The sequence below is a fragment of the Thamnophis elegans genome, chromosome 2, assembly GCF_009769535.1.
Source record: "Thamnophis elegans isolate rThaEle1 chromosome 2, rThaEle1.pri, whole genome shotgun sequence".
In the NCBI taxonomy this organism is placed as follows: domain Eukaryota; kingdom Metazoa; phylum Chordata; class Lepidosauria; order Squamata; family Colubridae; genus Thamnophis; species Thamnophis elegans.
Window position 1 is genome coordinate 99,433,955 of NC_045542.1, and position 15,177 is coordinate 99,449,131.

Consider the following 15,177-nt stretch of genomic DNA (forward strand, 5'->3'; position numbering starts at 1 on the left):
ATCGGAGCCTGCCGCGGGGCACGCCGGGAACAGGGCGGGCAGTGTTTCGGGGGGCCCAGAGGGAGAGCTGTCGCTGACTCGCTCGGTGTCTCTGGAGGCTGTTGAGGTCGAGAACCGCGGCGGAGGCGGCTTCTGCCCAGTCGGGATGGCAGACGCCACGGCCTCCCCGGTGGGGAAGCGGCTCCTGCTCTTGCTGGTAGCAGGTCCGGGCGAGGGAGAAGCGGCGGGTTCGGAGCCTGGGCCTGCTCTGCCCTCCCGGGCCTGGAGGAGCGGGACCGTGCGGGCTATGAGTGGGGCTGTCCCTCAGGATCTAGCGGTAAGAGCCCTCGGGCGGGGAGAGCGCCGGGGCTCGCCCGCCTTGTGGCGCGCGCTTGGCGTGGTTTCTCTGGGGCTCCGTGTCCCCGAGGAGGAAGGGATGGCGGGGGAGCTGCCTGTGTTTTTGGGTGGGTGGGAGTGTTGATCTGGAGGAAACGTCTCTCCCTCTCTCCGTTTTCTTCGCCTTTGCGCGAAATAACCCGGAATCCCTTCCTTGTAGGTGGAAGCGAGGGGTTCTGGCGTGTAAGGCCGCTCTTGGGCCACTGATCTCGAATTTCAGGTGCTGCGTTTACGGCAGTTCTTGGGTTTTTGTTTTTTCTCTCGGCGAAAAATCGCCTTCGGATCCCCAAATCCTGAGCTGAAAATGCTAGGGATCCATTTATTAAGCGAACATCGCGCGGTGTGTGTGTGTTAAACAATATTCGCAATAGTTTGTTTGGCTGGTAGGTTTGCAAATTCCTTTTCCGGTGGCCCCGTTTAGTTACACTGTGTTTGGAGTACGGTGATGATGTTGTTTTTTAAATCACACTTTTCTAATTTAGTTGGATCTTGTAGAGTTCGGTCATTTTTAAGGGGTCTTTTGGCCTCCTAAGGATACTTTGCCTTAAGTGCAAAAGTCTCCAGGATTATGGGATATTGAATCTAGGATAATGTGTGTGTATGAGTTTGTAATCAAAATATTTTGATGGAATTATTCACCTGTAAACCTCACATGTGAGATTGGGGGTGGCATGTAATATTTGGTGTATCTGTTTTCCTGGTTATGGGATACATACATAAATTGGCTTTAATCGTTAAATGCAAGACACAGTTTCGATTTCAGCCTCAAATGACATTTAATGTCTGGAGATCTTGGCGCTCTCTGAATTTGGTTATTTGCTTGCAGACATTTCTTTACCCAGCTAGGTAACATCAGTACTAGTTTTTGTGCCCTGCCAGTGTTGGTGGGGGTGTGGTTTTCTCCTTGATAGTGTCTTGATTAGGGTATTGTTTTCTTTTTGTATGATGTTAATCCCTCCTTATCTTCTGGGTATTGGCTGCTGGAGAGGAAGAGTTCTGGTTTTTTTTTTTGTTTCCTTACTTTTTTATTGTCTCTTTTGAATGGTGTGCAAATGTGGTTTATCTCTGTGTGTTTGTTGAAGAAGGAAACAAAAAGACCAGACTATCTCCACTCCAGCAACCAGTACTCAGAGAAGGTGGGAGTGATACCTGACAATCAAGCTGTAAATAAAAATAATAATAAATGAATCACTAAATAGAAAATCATATCCCCCTCAACACTGGCAGGGGAATTGCTGTGTATAATCAGGGAACAAACTTCATCTGTAGTATTGATGATATACCTAGTTGGATAATGAAACATCTGCAAGCCAATAAATGAGCACCAAGAACTCCACAGTTGAACCCTGTGCTACATATATTCTTTTTTATATTTTATCTCAAGTAGAAGATGGGTATGAACCTAAATTCCAATTTGCATATTTGATATTATCAACATTTTTCCATAAGGCAGTCTCAGCCATTTATTACAGCAATCGAGCTCTCTACTCTGCTTTTTACCCATTGACATAGTCGCACAACACACTAGTTTAAGCAAAGATGCATGGAGTTGTTTCTGAGTCAGCATGCTGTTTTCTTAGTATAGTATATAAAACAGTCCATCATCTAAAGCAAAATTTATGGGTTTTTGGAGCAAAGTTATATGAACCCAAAAGCTTTGTTTTGTTTTATCATCTGCTTGATATTTTGAGACACACACACCCTTCATGATTTAACTTGCTTCCAAAAATTTTCAACAGAATTGGGTACATCACAATATATCCTTGCTTGACCTTAGCAGTTTCCTTGTTGACTATTTTTCAAAGGACATTTAGGTACATTAAAAAGAAATGCAAGCTTCAATAGACCTACCCCACTTATTTTACTTTTCAAGAAAGAATTATAATTGAATGGTTGAACATTAGAACTTGTTTCAAAAGGTTTATAAAAATGTGTAGGTAAGTAAAAGAAAAATAAGATAATAGAGTTGTGTTAACCTATATATTGGATAAGTTAACTGGATTTGCTCATAACTCTTAAGCCATAAGCAAATATATGTTTTAACTTATCATAGTATATGATCACAGATGTCTCTCAATTAATAATTCTGGAATTATACTGTAGTTGACATTTTTCATGATGGATAATGAAGAAATGGCAAATGCAACAATGCCATTTGATTTGGCTTTCTACTATGGACATGTAATCTGGGAATTTTTAAAAATTAAATTGACTTAATTATCCAGATCAAGTTGTACTTTTAGAATGGATTACAGTGTATAAATAACTAGAATAAATATAATGAAATATTCTAGACTGAAGTATGCTGTAGAAATTGAATTGGAAATAAGTGCACAAGGAGTATTTTGGGAGGCTAAAAAAGTTTTACTGGCTTGTACGAAGGTTGAGCAAGTCTGAAATGGACAAATCCTAAAAAGATTATGAAATATCTGTGATTATTATTCATGATCCAAAAACTGGAAAGTTGGTTTATCTTTCTAGTTTTTTATGATTTAGCTTCATAATGTCAGATTCCCATGAGAGAGATAGCAACTTGAACATTTTCTCAGTATGTAGTGATTGTAGAAAATAAAAGCACATTCAGAAAGCAGCAAACTTCCAGAATATGTGTGTAGAATGTTTAAAATGTGTTAGGATAGTTATTCCTTAGGAAGGTGTAACAAAAGTCTAAGCTATGGATTAAATGGTATTACAAATCCAGTTGAGTAATTATTGAAGGAAAATGCTGTAGATGGGACTTTTTAATTTAGACAAATGGTTACTCAAAATGACAGGAATGCATGGTTATTAAAAATCATATGTGAGATGAAAGAAGCAAGATCATTAAATGTAAAAGTTTCTATTACACCTTGTGTGGGGGAAATAAATGAAAAAAATCCAGAGATGTTGAGGCAGAGGATTTGTTCTGGAGTTGAATCGTCTATCAGAAGACAGGGTTAAATTAGAAACTAGATATTAATATATCTCAGTACAGTGTTTATTATCACTTTGTACTTACAAAGCTAGTATACAAAGCTAATATGACAATAACAGTTATGCTGAAAGCCCTATGAAGCGGTATGTAAGTCTAATTAATAAATAAATAAAAATAAATCAATTCCTTCCTATTTTGACTCTATCGTGTTATGAACTGAAGAATTTTCTTTAGAGAGATTCCTGTTTTAAATACTATGCCTGATCACCTTTACTTCCAGTTGATTATAAAATATAAATAGTTTAAAATGATTCATTGATTCTGGTGGTTGATTTACTTTATTTAAAGTATTGACATACAGTGTTTTAGAGTGACTTCATGAATTATATAACATAAACTTGTACTGAAATAGTATCAGTTTGTAGAGAAAAGCTTAATACGCTGCTTTGGAAATTCATAGATACTCTGTACAATAATGTGTTGGAGCTTTATTATTAAACAAGTAGATGGTCGCTTATATTATGTTGGCTTGCCCAGAATACATGGATAGAAATATAGTAATAAATGACTATGTTATATTTCCTAAGTTAGTTATCATTGAAATTCATTACTATTCATTAGATTATCTCAATTATCTCGATTATTATTATTTAAAATTTATAATATTACCATATACAATATTTAAACATAATCTATCCTAGCTCTGTTTAAATAAATAAATAATATCTAATTCTAACGGTTTAGCTAAATGCAAATTTGTATTTTGTATGTTTTCATTATTAAGTACACACACACACACACACACACACACACACACAGACACAAACTGCTTTTACACTTTGGCCTAAAGAAGCTGCAGGTTCTTCAGCAGGTCTCCTAAAGCTGTTCTTGAGTAAGATATGAACATCAGTGCTAACTATTCTGTAGATTCTTTTGGATTTCTCCAGCTAATTATATTTTTATTCTTAATTCCATTTGTAATTTCCAACTAACTTTTAAGTGAAGGGATTTATCCAGTTAGCTCAAGTTTTTATCAGTAAAACAAGAACTTTAAGACCATCTACAGAACCTTGTTTCAAAAGCATCATTTTTCTGGTAAAAAAGATACTTTCAGTTGTACCTCTGGAATGCTGTTTCAGCCTAAATGTCTATGGAGATACTCAGTCATCCAGGTCATGGTTGGCCCAAAGGTGCTTTTCTCAAGAGGCAACTGGACTTTCTGGTTTTTCTTTGAAGACCTTTACCTTCTCATCCAAGAAGTTTTGTTTCACTTCTCATCCAAGAAGCTTCAGTTGTCTCTTTAAAAAAAGTACCTTTGGGACTGTTTCAGCCTAGTGTTGTTGTCTTTTTTTTAACCTCAGACTAAAACTTTTCTGTTCTTCAAGGCTTTTGAAATATTTATATTTGATTGGTTCAGAACAAATTATTTCATATTGTTAAGTTCTATTCTTGCAGGGGAAGGGATTATGGATATGTGTTTTTGAATCAGTCATGATTTCTAGTGACTTCATGTATGGTTTACTTGTTTTTCTAGCAACATTTTCAGTAATGGTTTGCCTGTGCTTCTCCTATGGCTAATTGATAGTGACTAGCAAAGTCTCCCAACTAAGTTACCTGCTGAATGCAAGACTAAAAAACAAGTTGCCTTATTCCTAAAGGTAAAGGTTTCCTGTCTAGTCATGACCAACTCTAAGGGACAGTGCTCATCTCTGTTTCTTAGCTGATGGAGCTAGCATTGTCTAAAGATATTTCCATGGTCATGTGGTCAGCATAAGCCAAGGATGCATGGAATGCTGTTACCTTCCCACTATTTATCTACTCACATTTGCATGCTTTCAAACTGCTGATCGGACATGCCAGATTTCAAGTTCATGCTTTAACTCTTGGAACAAACCAGTTCTATTTTGCAGTTACATTTTCTAATATTTTATCCCTACAAAGTACTTTAAGTAGAAAAGTTATTTTGTGAGGCATTTGTCCAATGACTACAAGAAATTATGAGGCACCTAATTTTAAAAAGTCAACAGGGGATCAGCTCATAATTGAAGCCAAGGGTGTTTTTCTAGAGAATGGTATTCTGAATAGCATCCTGAAGTAGAGAAAGACTAGAGTCAGTAGATATAGTTTATCTGTAATTATGCTTTGCTTTTAAAAGTAACTTGATACTTAATTTGCTTAAGTCTACGTCTAATGTTCATCTTTAAAAACCAAATTTCTTTTTCTTATCTGCTTTAAGAAATGGCATGAGAGAAAAAATCATGCAGATATTTAAAAATATAATAGCATTTTTCTTCTTAAATATGGCATTTGAATATGTTACTGAAACATTGCTCTTGTGTTTTCATTTTCAAAAAAGTTAGAACACAAAACTCTTAAGTACAGTCACAATAATAAAGAGATACAATAATCAAACTAAAAACCAAACTTTCAAACTTTTCTAATGGGAGATATAAGAAAAATTATTGAGGAAGAGAATAGAAAGGCATTTTTAATGAAAACATATAAACAATTCAAAGTTGAAAATTAGGTTAAGACCAGTCTTAACATTAAATGTAAGGCACAATTGGTACAGATAATTCATGTCAGTCTCAGATCTCCAGCGATTTCTGTGGTATTTTTCTGTTATTAGCGTCTTAAATTCAGTATGTCTAAGATTAGATTTCTCTGTCTCAAAGCCTCTGTTTTTAGTTCTAATCTGTTAATGGAGTTAATCAACTACCTCTTAGGTGGAAGAAAAGCAGCAGCTTTTTACATTTTCCCCAATGTATTCATTCTATTGCCATGAACACCAACTAGCAGTCAAAAGACCTGATGAAAATTTCTTTAATTTCACAATACCTGGAAAGACTTGACCATAATTAATGCACATTATTCATAAAATGTGTGATTCTATGTCTACTGTGCATTAACCATGGTTTAAGTATGTTCATGCGTTATGAAGGAGTTTTCAATCATGTCTTCTGACTGATAATTAGTGTTCATGGATATGCTCTGCTAATCTTCTGCCTTCTGTCCTGCATATTGGCTGCTGCAGCTCTTACACTGTATGATGTAGATCAGGAGTGTCAAACTCGATTTCATTGAGGGCCGCGTCAGGGTTGTGTTTCACATAGGGGCGGGGCATGGCCAGGGTGGGCATGGCCAGCTCAACATCACTTGTGTCGGGGGTGCCTATGTTGGCCTGAGCACTCTGCCAATGAAAATGGAGCTTGTGAGGGCTCCGTTTTTGCTGGCAGAATCACCGCGGGTCAGTCCTTTGCTCTTTCCAGGGTGACTCCGTGGACCTTGAGTTCACACCCTTGTTGCAGATGGTCTCCTGTCAGGTTGGAACACTTCTCTCAAAGATAGTGACACACTTCTCAAGAAAATCAATGTGCCCTGTTCTACTCTCTTCCCAAGATGACGGTAATTGCCTTCCCGGTTAACTGCTCAGTAACTTTGATCCCTGCATATTTAAATTCCTACCCTGGCTACTTGCTATTCCTAGATCAAGACCAAACTCTTTGTTCTATCTTTTCTTTTCATAATCTTAAAATACAGATGACAAACATACTTTATTCTCTTTTCCCTTTAAAGTCTCATATTAAATCAGAGGGCCCAGGATTGGCCATATTGTATCACCTTGATCTGTACTATGTCTGGAAACAATACTGTAAATACTTTTGATACGCCAAAGAATTCAGTTTCCCTTGTCTTTTCATGAAAGACAACACTATTAAAATGCTTTCCTTTTTTACTCCTCTGATAAGTATGAAGGTTAAAGGGACAGGTAGGATCTTCTCTTGTGGGAAGTTTTGAAGATGGAGAAACCTTTACATTATTCCTGGAACTTTTTGTTGGAAAGTGGTTTGTGTATCATAGAATTAGAACAGTCCATTTAAGTCATTGAATTTAAACTTCAGCAATCCATGTTCCTCCTTGTAGCACTCTGCTGATTGCAAGAAGAATTGGCAAATAACAGTAGCGATGTCATCAACTTTTTTACACCTTCTCCAGAGGTTCCTATTAGGTAACAAAGTATTTTAGAGTCATAGAGAAGCAATCATAAGTTTGGTAGAGAAATGACCTCCCCCCCCCCCACCAAGCGGGATTTGTTTGGCAAACGCCTGCTATTTTTTCCTACTATCCACAACTACACTGCACACTAGGATAGACTGCCTCCCTGCACCTTTGAAAAAGAGACAGAACCTTGTCGCTTTCATAGGAGTTCTGGGCAGAGGGGGAGGAACTCCAGAGATTGCTTGTTTCTTATACCAGTTTGTAGTGTCCTCTCTCAATGTGCTTGCATGTCTGAAGGGAAGGGGGTAGTACTGCCAAGTACATAAACAGAGTCTTAGTTGAAAAGCCAAGCTGATATTAGATATTCTTACGAATACATATACTGTTTGCATTTATATCTGAATGAGCATATTCTGGAATCTTTTGCAGATATTTGTGGAATTTGATCGGTGCAGTTGGAAGCAACATGCTTGGGTAAAGGTTCATGCAGAAGAAGTTATAGTTTTGATGCTGGAAGGTTCCCTTGTTTGGGCTCCTAGAAATGAACCAGTTTTGCTGCAGGGAACCAGGGTGTCAGTTGAACATTGGCCTGCATTGGTGAGTATTTTCACAATTTGTTATACTTAATTTGAAGCAACTTATATCATATCACAGTGATGGCTAACCTTTTTTGGATCGCGTGCCAAAAGTGGGGGGAGCGCAGGGGGGTCCTGCGCAGGTGTGCCCACATCCATAATACTATGTGCACAACTCCCATGTGCATGTGAGCGTGCGCACACATCACACATGCGCATGAAACCCCCTCCCTCTTTTGGCCTGTGATAGACCCTTTTTCGCTTTCCTCAAGCTCCAGAGGCTTTCTAGGAGCCTGGGGAGGGTGAAAACAGCCTTCCCCGCCCCCCTGAATGCCCTCCCGAGGCTCTTTGCTCTCCCGGGCTGCCTTGGGGGTGAGCTGTGCAGCCTGCTCTTGGAAATGGCTGTGGCCAATGGGCTTGGCATTGAGCTCTTGTTCCCCTGCCTGGGAGACGGAGCCCAGGGAAAAATATAATAGCCATTTTGGAGGCAGCGGACCCAGCATCTTCCTCTTGGTTGGGTGGCCATGCTGGCCCGTGCCGGGCCCCAAGCCTCGCAACCACCCCGCCCAGTGCACAGACTTTATCACCATTGCGGCTTGCGAAGGCCCGCGCGTTGGCCAACCTACACCCTGGGAGACCCATTTCCTGGCTCCCATGTTCCTCACCTGGGTTGTGGGGCAACTTCCCCTGGGCATTATCCTCCGCCCCCTACAATGCTGTTGCCGTCTCTGCCGGGCGTGCTGCCAACAACCATGCCACTGCCGCCACCTCAGATCCCAGTAGTCCCTCCACGTGTTCCATCAGATGCACAAAAAGCATCTGCAATTGGTGTTGCCCAGCCCACTTCCCCCACTTCTTCTGGCTGCTCCAGCATCCTACCTGGAAACAGCACTCTGACAGCCGCTGGGGGCGAGGGGGCGGCAGTGGCAAGGACGGGCAAGGACTTCCCCACCCGAACGGGCTACTTGCGTGGCTCCAACCCGTGGCACTGATGTGGATCCGTAGTCTGGCGTGCCTGGCTGGCTCAGGTGCCCCAGAAGAGCCGTCTGGGCACTGCGCAGCCGAAGAAGAGAAGCAGCAGCTGCAGCAGCCACAGGGGGAAGGGCAGGAGCCACTGGGCAGCCACCACAGATGCTCCCACAACAGTGAGCCAGGCCCTCAGTGGTGTCTTTATGCGGGTAGCTCACTTCCCCGCCAGCAGCTCCTCCTCCAGCATCCTAGATGGAAGCAGCAGCGCAACAGCCACTGCTACCAGGGCCGAAGGAGTGGCGATGGCAAGAACGGGTGATCATCCCAACCCCAGCGGCTATTGCGCTGCTGCTTCCAGTCGGGATGCTGGAGGAGCAGCTGCTGGTGGGGAGACAAGCTAGCCGCATGGAGACACTGCCGAGGGCCTGGCTTGCTGGTGTGGGACCTGCTGCAGTGGCTGCCCAGTTGCTCCTGCCCTTCCCCCCGTGGCTGCAGCTGCTGCTCTTCTGGGGCTGCATGGGGCCCGCTGGCTCTTCTGGGGCACCTGAGCCTGTCAAGCACTCCAGACCCTGGATCCATGTCAGTGCTGTGGGCTGGAGGGCTGGGGCTGTGTTAGTAGCCCACTCAGGTGAGGAGGGAGGGAAGCCCTTGCCCATCCTTGTCGCTGCTGTCCCCTCACCCCCGGTGGCTGTCACAGTGCCGCTTCTGGCTGGCATGAGAGTAACTGCAGTGGGTTGCTCCTGCCCTTCCCCTTGTGGCTGCCACTGCTGTTCTGGGGTGCCCAAGCTGACCAGGCACTTCGGACCGCAGATGAGCCACGGGCTGGAGGACTGGGGCCAGCAAGAAGCCTGCTTGGGCGGGAAGGGAGGGAAGCCCCAACCACATCTCTGCTCCGCTAAGAAGTGATGGCTGGGATCTCACGGCCGTTGCTCTTCCTGTTGCTGGTTTTTGTGTGGGCATGCGCGCCAGGAACCAGATCACCAAATGGCCAACGCGCATTAGCACACTGGAAACAAAAAAGATCATTTTCCTAGCATGCGGAAACACACTGGGCAGCTCCTCTTCAGCTTTCTGGCACACCAATGCGCGTGAAGACCAGCTGGCTGCTGTGCCCAAACCTGGAAGAGCAACTGGTGATGGCTGTGCCCAAACCTGGAAGAGCAACTGGTGTACCAGGAGAAATGGTTCCGCGTGCCACTTCTGGCACACGTGCCATAGGTTCGCCATCACGGTCATATCAGATTTTACTGTATGTGATCTAAAAACCTCTTGTCTTTTAGGTTAATTTTTGGCTAAAAAAACAAATTTAGGCTGTAGTGAGTGGGAAAAAATTATTGAAATGAGAAAAAAAAAACCTACAATGGAAATGTTTGTACCCTATAGGCAGTGCTTGATTTACAAGCATTCATTCAGTGATTGTTCAAAATTACAATGATGCTGAAAAAAATGACTTGCGATCTGAGCCTGAAATTACAATCATTGCAGTGATCCTATGGTCATGTGATCAAACGTTGAGCACTTGGCAGTCCTGTGTGCTTAAAACTGCAGGGACCCTTCAACTTCTCCATCTGCCTTTCTCTCCCTCCAATCTCTGCCCTTTCCTCCACCCTTCACCTGGCCTTGGGAGATGGCAAGCAGCTGCAGACCCCTGTGGTTCTGGAGCTGCTTGCTATCCTGCTTCCTGCCGCACCAGTCGAGAGAAAGAGAGAGATTCAGCTTCTGGGCTGGGAAGGACCAAACTCAGAATGGGTTGGATTGGCATTGATACTCACTGAATGACCTGCATTAACAACTACAAAGTGAAGAACCAAGATTCCCAAGAGAACTCAATCTGGTCCCATGATGTCTCACTTTACACGCGCACCAACTTAATGATGGAAATTCCATACCAATTTTGGTCGTAAGTTAGTATTCACAATCTGTATTATGGAGATATTTTAAAAGTATAGGTATTGTTCTATATTGACCCTAAGTAAAAAACTAAGCTTATTAGTTGTTTTGGGATGAAAACATGGCCACCTTCATTTTTAAAGAAAATTGTGTAATTCCTTTTAGCAGATGAAAATATTTCTCAAACAAAATTTTGGTTATTTTGATCATATTAAAAATAGTGTGTTTGAAAGCAGAGAGAATTGTGTATTTCTGTATGTCTATGCGGGCTTCCTAATGTGTATTTCTACTTTTTGTTCTGTTTTTTTTTTCTTAGACATTCACTCCTTTGGTAGATAAACTGGGTTTAGGGTCTGTGGTTCCAGTAGAATCTCTTGTAGACCGAGACTTGAGATTCCTGTCTGATGCTAATGGATTACATCTTTTTCAGGTAAGTTAATCCAGAATTGTACACCTTTTATTTGTCATGATTTTAATATAAAGGGAATATATTATTTTTAATTGTGCTTTGTCTTCAATTTTCTTCCATCACGCTGTCTTTGGGAATAAAGGGGAATGCAGTAATTAGGTGAAGTACTGCTTTATCATGCTGCATGATAAGCAACCTTTGAAGTGAAATGGAGATATGTGAAGGAAAAGTTTTCAAAACCCTATTTTAGGAGAAGGAGCTGATGTTGCGACGGTACGGACATGCGATCTTGGAGCTCTGAGATCGCAGCCGATACTTTTACTGCTGGGTGGTCCATCTGGACCTAAACCATCCCGAAGAGACGGTGACAGGGAAGAGTATGTCTTGCTGATCTCAGGGACATCTCAAAGTCCCTGATTGATCCAAGAGAATCTCTTCTAGCCGGCAATAGAAGCGCAGCCCCAAGCTGCTGAAGTCGGGACAGCTCTGCAGCAGGAGGAAAACTGAAAGAGAAAGTGTGTCCATCTGGTGAGGAAATTTTATTTTTACAAAAGGGGCCCCAAAAAGATTAAAACCAAATTAAACTTGTAAAAAAAAGAAAATAAGCGGTGAATTTAAGCTATTTTGGACAGTGTGTTATCCTTTTTTTAATTGTCTTCTATGGATAAAAGTTTTGCTAACACTTCCTACTTTTTAAAGTGAAAGTATTGGGTTTTCTTCCACCTTTTTTTTTTTTACCTATGGATTTAAGAAAAAATATTTTCACAATACTGGCTTTGACGGGTTTTTTTTAATTTTTAATTTTGTTCCATTTAAGTTTCTTTTAAGCTTGGAATATAAAGGATATAAAAGGAATATAAAGAGAGCAGTAACATCAGAGGGAAAAGAAGTTACACTGCCACTTGGAGGTTGGAGGCTGAGTTCTGGAAATATTTTTCTCTCTCTTTGATCATTTTGACCTTGTACTTCAAAGGTTTTAGCTTGCAAAGAGATAAGATGGGTTGGATGTCTCTTTGGCAGCAAGAGGGAAGTGAAAAACAAAGCTTTGTTTTCCAACATAGCAGTGTTTATAAATTGGACAATGACAAAATACCAAGAAGAAACCACAACATTACAACAGATTATGTTTGAAATTCAAAAATTATTAGAAACATCAGAGAGAATCGAGAAGAAATTGGAAAATATAGATGGTAATATAGCAAAATTTGATGAAATTGAAGATAGCCAGCTAATGGAAAAAGTGGAGGTTAGAATCTCAAAAACCCAACGGAAAAATGAACAAAGAGGCAAGATAACTGTGGATATTGACAGTAATCTGAGCGTAGTTGGAAATGGAAAGAATGGAACATGGAAAGGGAAGAGAGATGGAAAGGAGCTCTACCCCAGATTTCAAGGTACAGAAGGAGAAAAAAGAGAAGAATTGATGGATTTAAGGAGAGGAACTTTGACAAAAGCACTACTGATAACCAAAGATAAGCTTATTAAAGAAGCTGATGGAGGCTTTTGAGAATTTATAAGACATGCAACAAGCAACAAGGTGTGAAGAGAAGTCCACCCAAAGTTGATTAAGGAAATAACCAGAAGATTAATCCCACATAAGGCAAAAGAAATAAGAGTGTACTATTACTGGAAAGACACAGGTTGAGATATGAAAACTATTAACAAAATATTAGCTAAATAGTTAAAATTAGAGTGTTATGTTCAAAATGAAGTGATAATGGATATATATAGATAGATAATTGATAATGATATAATGTGTATGTGTATATGTACTGTGTGTGTGTGTGTGTGTGTGTCTTGGTTTGACGAGAAAATTTGGTATAAATTTTTAAATGGTGACCATGAAAGGAGGTTTAGAAATTTTGTTATGTATGAAAGCCTATAATATTGAAATTGGATTGATCATGGATATAGTTAGATAAATAATTGATGATATAATGTATACATATATATTGGCTTGACAAGAGCAAATTTGGTATACATTTTAAATGACCATGAAAGGAAGTTTTGAAACTTAGTTATGTATGAAAGCCTATAATATTGAAATTGGATATAAATTGTAAACAGTGATTAAGAAAGGAGGTTTAGAAACTTTGTTATCAAACATAATTAATTTTTATTTAGAACGTTTCACAAAGATAGAATGTTGTTGGATGATATTGAAAATAGACAATGGAATGCCATTATGTGGTTTTGCTTTGAATTTTGCAATATTTGTTATAAAGGGATGTTAAAACAACTATAGTCATATGAAGGATGAGGTATGATAGTAATATATATAAATATATTTGATGTAAAATATATAATTTGATATGGATTTTAGGTGATGACTGTGGAAGTGATGTACGAAAGTTCTTTGTAACCAATTGACACTTTTTATAATTTGTAATGGAATATGTTTTTATGGTGTTTGTTGTGTCTTGTTTGTGTTTATTCAAAAATAAAAAAAAATAAAAAAAAATATTTTAGATATAGAATTTTACTATTGAGTCTTTTTTAAAAAAATACAAAGCACATTAGTGCTATTGCAATTGGCTAAGAAATAGTGCAACTTGTAGAGGTGTTCGGAGGTTGCCTTAATGGAAAATATGTGGTTATTGTTGGTTAAATACCAGCCTAGCCCAGAAAAATATGAGAAAGTGCTCTGGATAACCCTGCCTTGATTTTTTGGTATAGGTGGGAGGGAAGGAGAAAGGCGGTCAGAATTCTGTTGTTTTAATCTATATCAGTAAAGTTCAATTCTTAGGTTATCTACTTCCTGACCTGTCTATTGTGAAAGGCTTCTAAGTTTTATTCTGTGATGGCTTCTTAGTACATGTTAAATAATTGATATTTGAGGCTGCTTTAACATTTGTTTGTGCTGGAAAAGCTTATGTAATGTTGCATTTGGGCAGGTTGGTCCTCCCTGAAGTCAAACTTCTTTAGTTTAAAAGCTTAGATGTAAATAAATTATGGCACCTAAAATCAGAATGCTTTAAAGAATTGCAAGAGTTAAAGTGACTCTAAGAATGTGTCAGAGGATACAGAGTATGGCTAATACCAGTTTGGTTTTTGAAGGTATTTAGTGAGTTGGAATGCCAGACAACTTTCCAGCTAATAGTTGGCAGTGTTCTTACAACATGATACGTGGAAGACCTGCTAAGCCTTTGCCAGCCTGCTTACTGGGAAAAAGCATGGCACCATAACTTGAGCACTAGTTCTTGCCTAGAGGACATTTCCTCAGTCTTATGGTCACTATTTTGGCTGTTTCTCCATCATTCTTTCAGAACCTGGAGCCTACTAACAATGGGAGCAGATGGGAATTTCAAGGAAGGTGAAGGTTGTAGGAGATCTACATTTATGGCTCCTGGGCTAGGGTTGGATTTAAACTATAAGTTCTTCAGCCAGATTTTGCTGCAGAAACTTTTTGTAACCATCTATTAGGATGTTTTCCTGACTACCTACTCTTTTAAGTATTGGCTGGAAGGAGCCACACTCTAGGAAGGTAGATTCAGTAAATTCAATACATTAGATCAATCAATCCATCCTTCCAGCATTCACTTTTAAAACCAGGAATCGGGACTAGATTCTTGAAGTCTATTGGTTTTGGCTATTGCAATTAAATTATAGGTCTGTCTATAAAAGACACTTTCATCCACAATCTTATGGATGAGTGGGCAGACTTATATCATTGAAACCTGGGTGGAGAAGTAAGGGATGTTCCTGCCTTGGAAATCTCTTGGGTTTCAGTTTCAATATTTGACTTGGACTCTGGGTATAGGTAGGTCTTGAATTACGACCAAAATTGAATCCAGAATTTTAGTTGCAAGTCATTGCAGTTGTAAAGTCATTAAGTGCCTGATCGTAAGGCAAGGGCTACCTGTAGTAGAAGAAGGTAGCTGTTCTCATCCATGAGACTCTGCTGGCATCAAGAGTCACTATTGTGTACATAACTAGATGTGAGACCTTGTTTGTGCAGTTGGGCCCAAGGAGTCAGATGGGTTTGTTGCACTTGTTCCACAGTAGCATCTGTTCCAGGAATATTCAACTTGGTTGCTAAGGTGGTG

At 40.2% G+C, this 15,177-nt stretch overlaps 1 protein-coding gene across 1 annotated transcript in view; it reads left to right on the forward strand.

Annotated features, from left to right (window-relative positions):
* KDM3B (lysine demethylase 3B) overlaps nt 1-15,177 on the forward strand; it is a 47,660-nt gene continuing 32,483 nt past the window's right edge. Inside the window, 3 exon segments of the mRNA XM_032209238.1 lie at nt 1-316; nt 7,718-7,885; nt 11,039-11,152. Coding sequence (XP_032065129.1) covers nt 146-316; nt 7,718-7,885; nt 11,039-11,152 — 453 coding nt within the window. The 5' untranslated portion in view covers nt 1-145.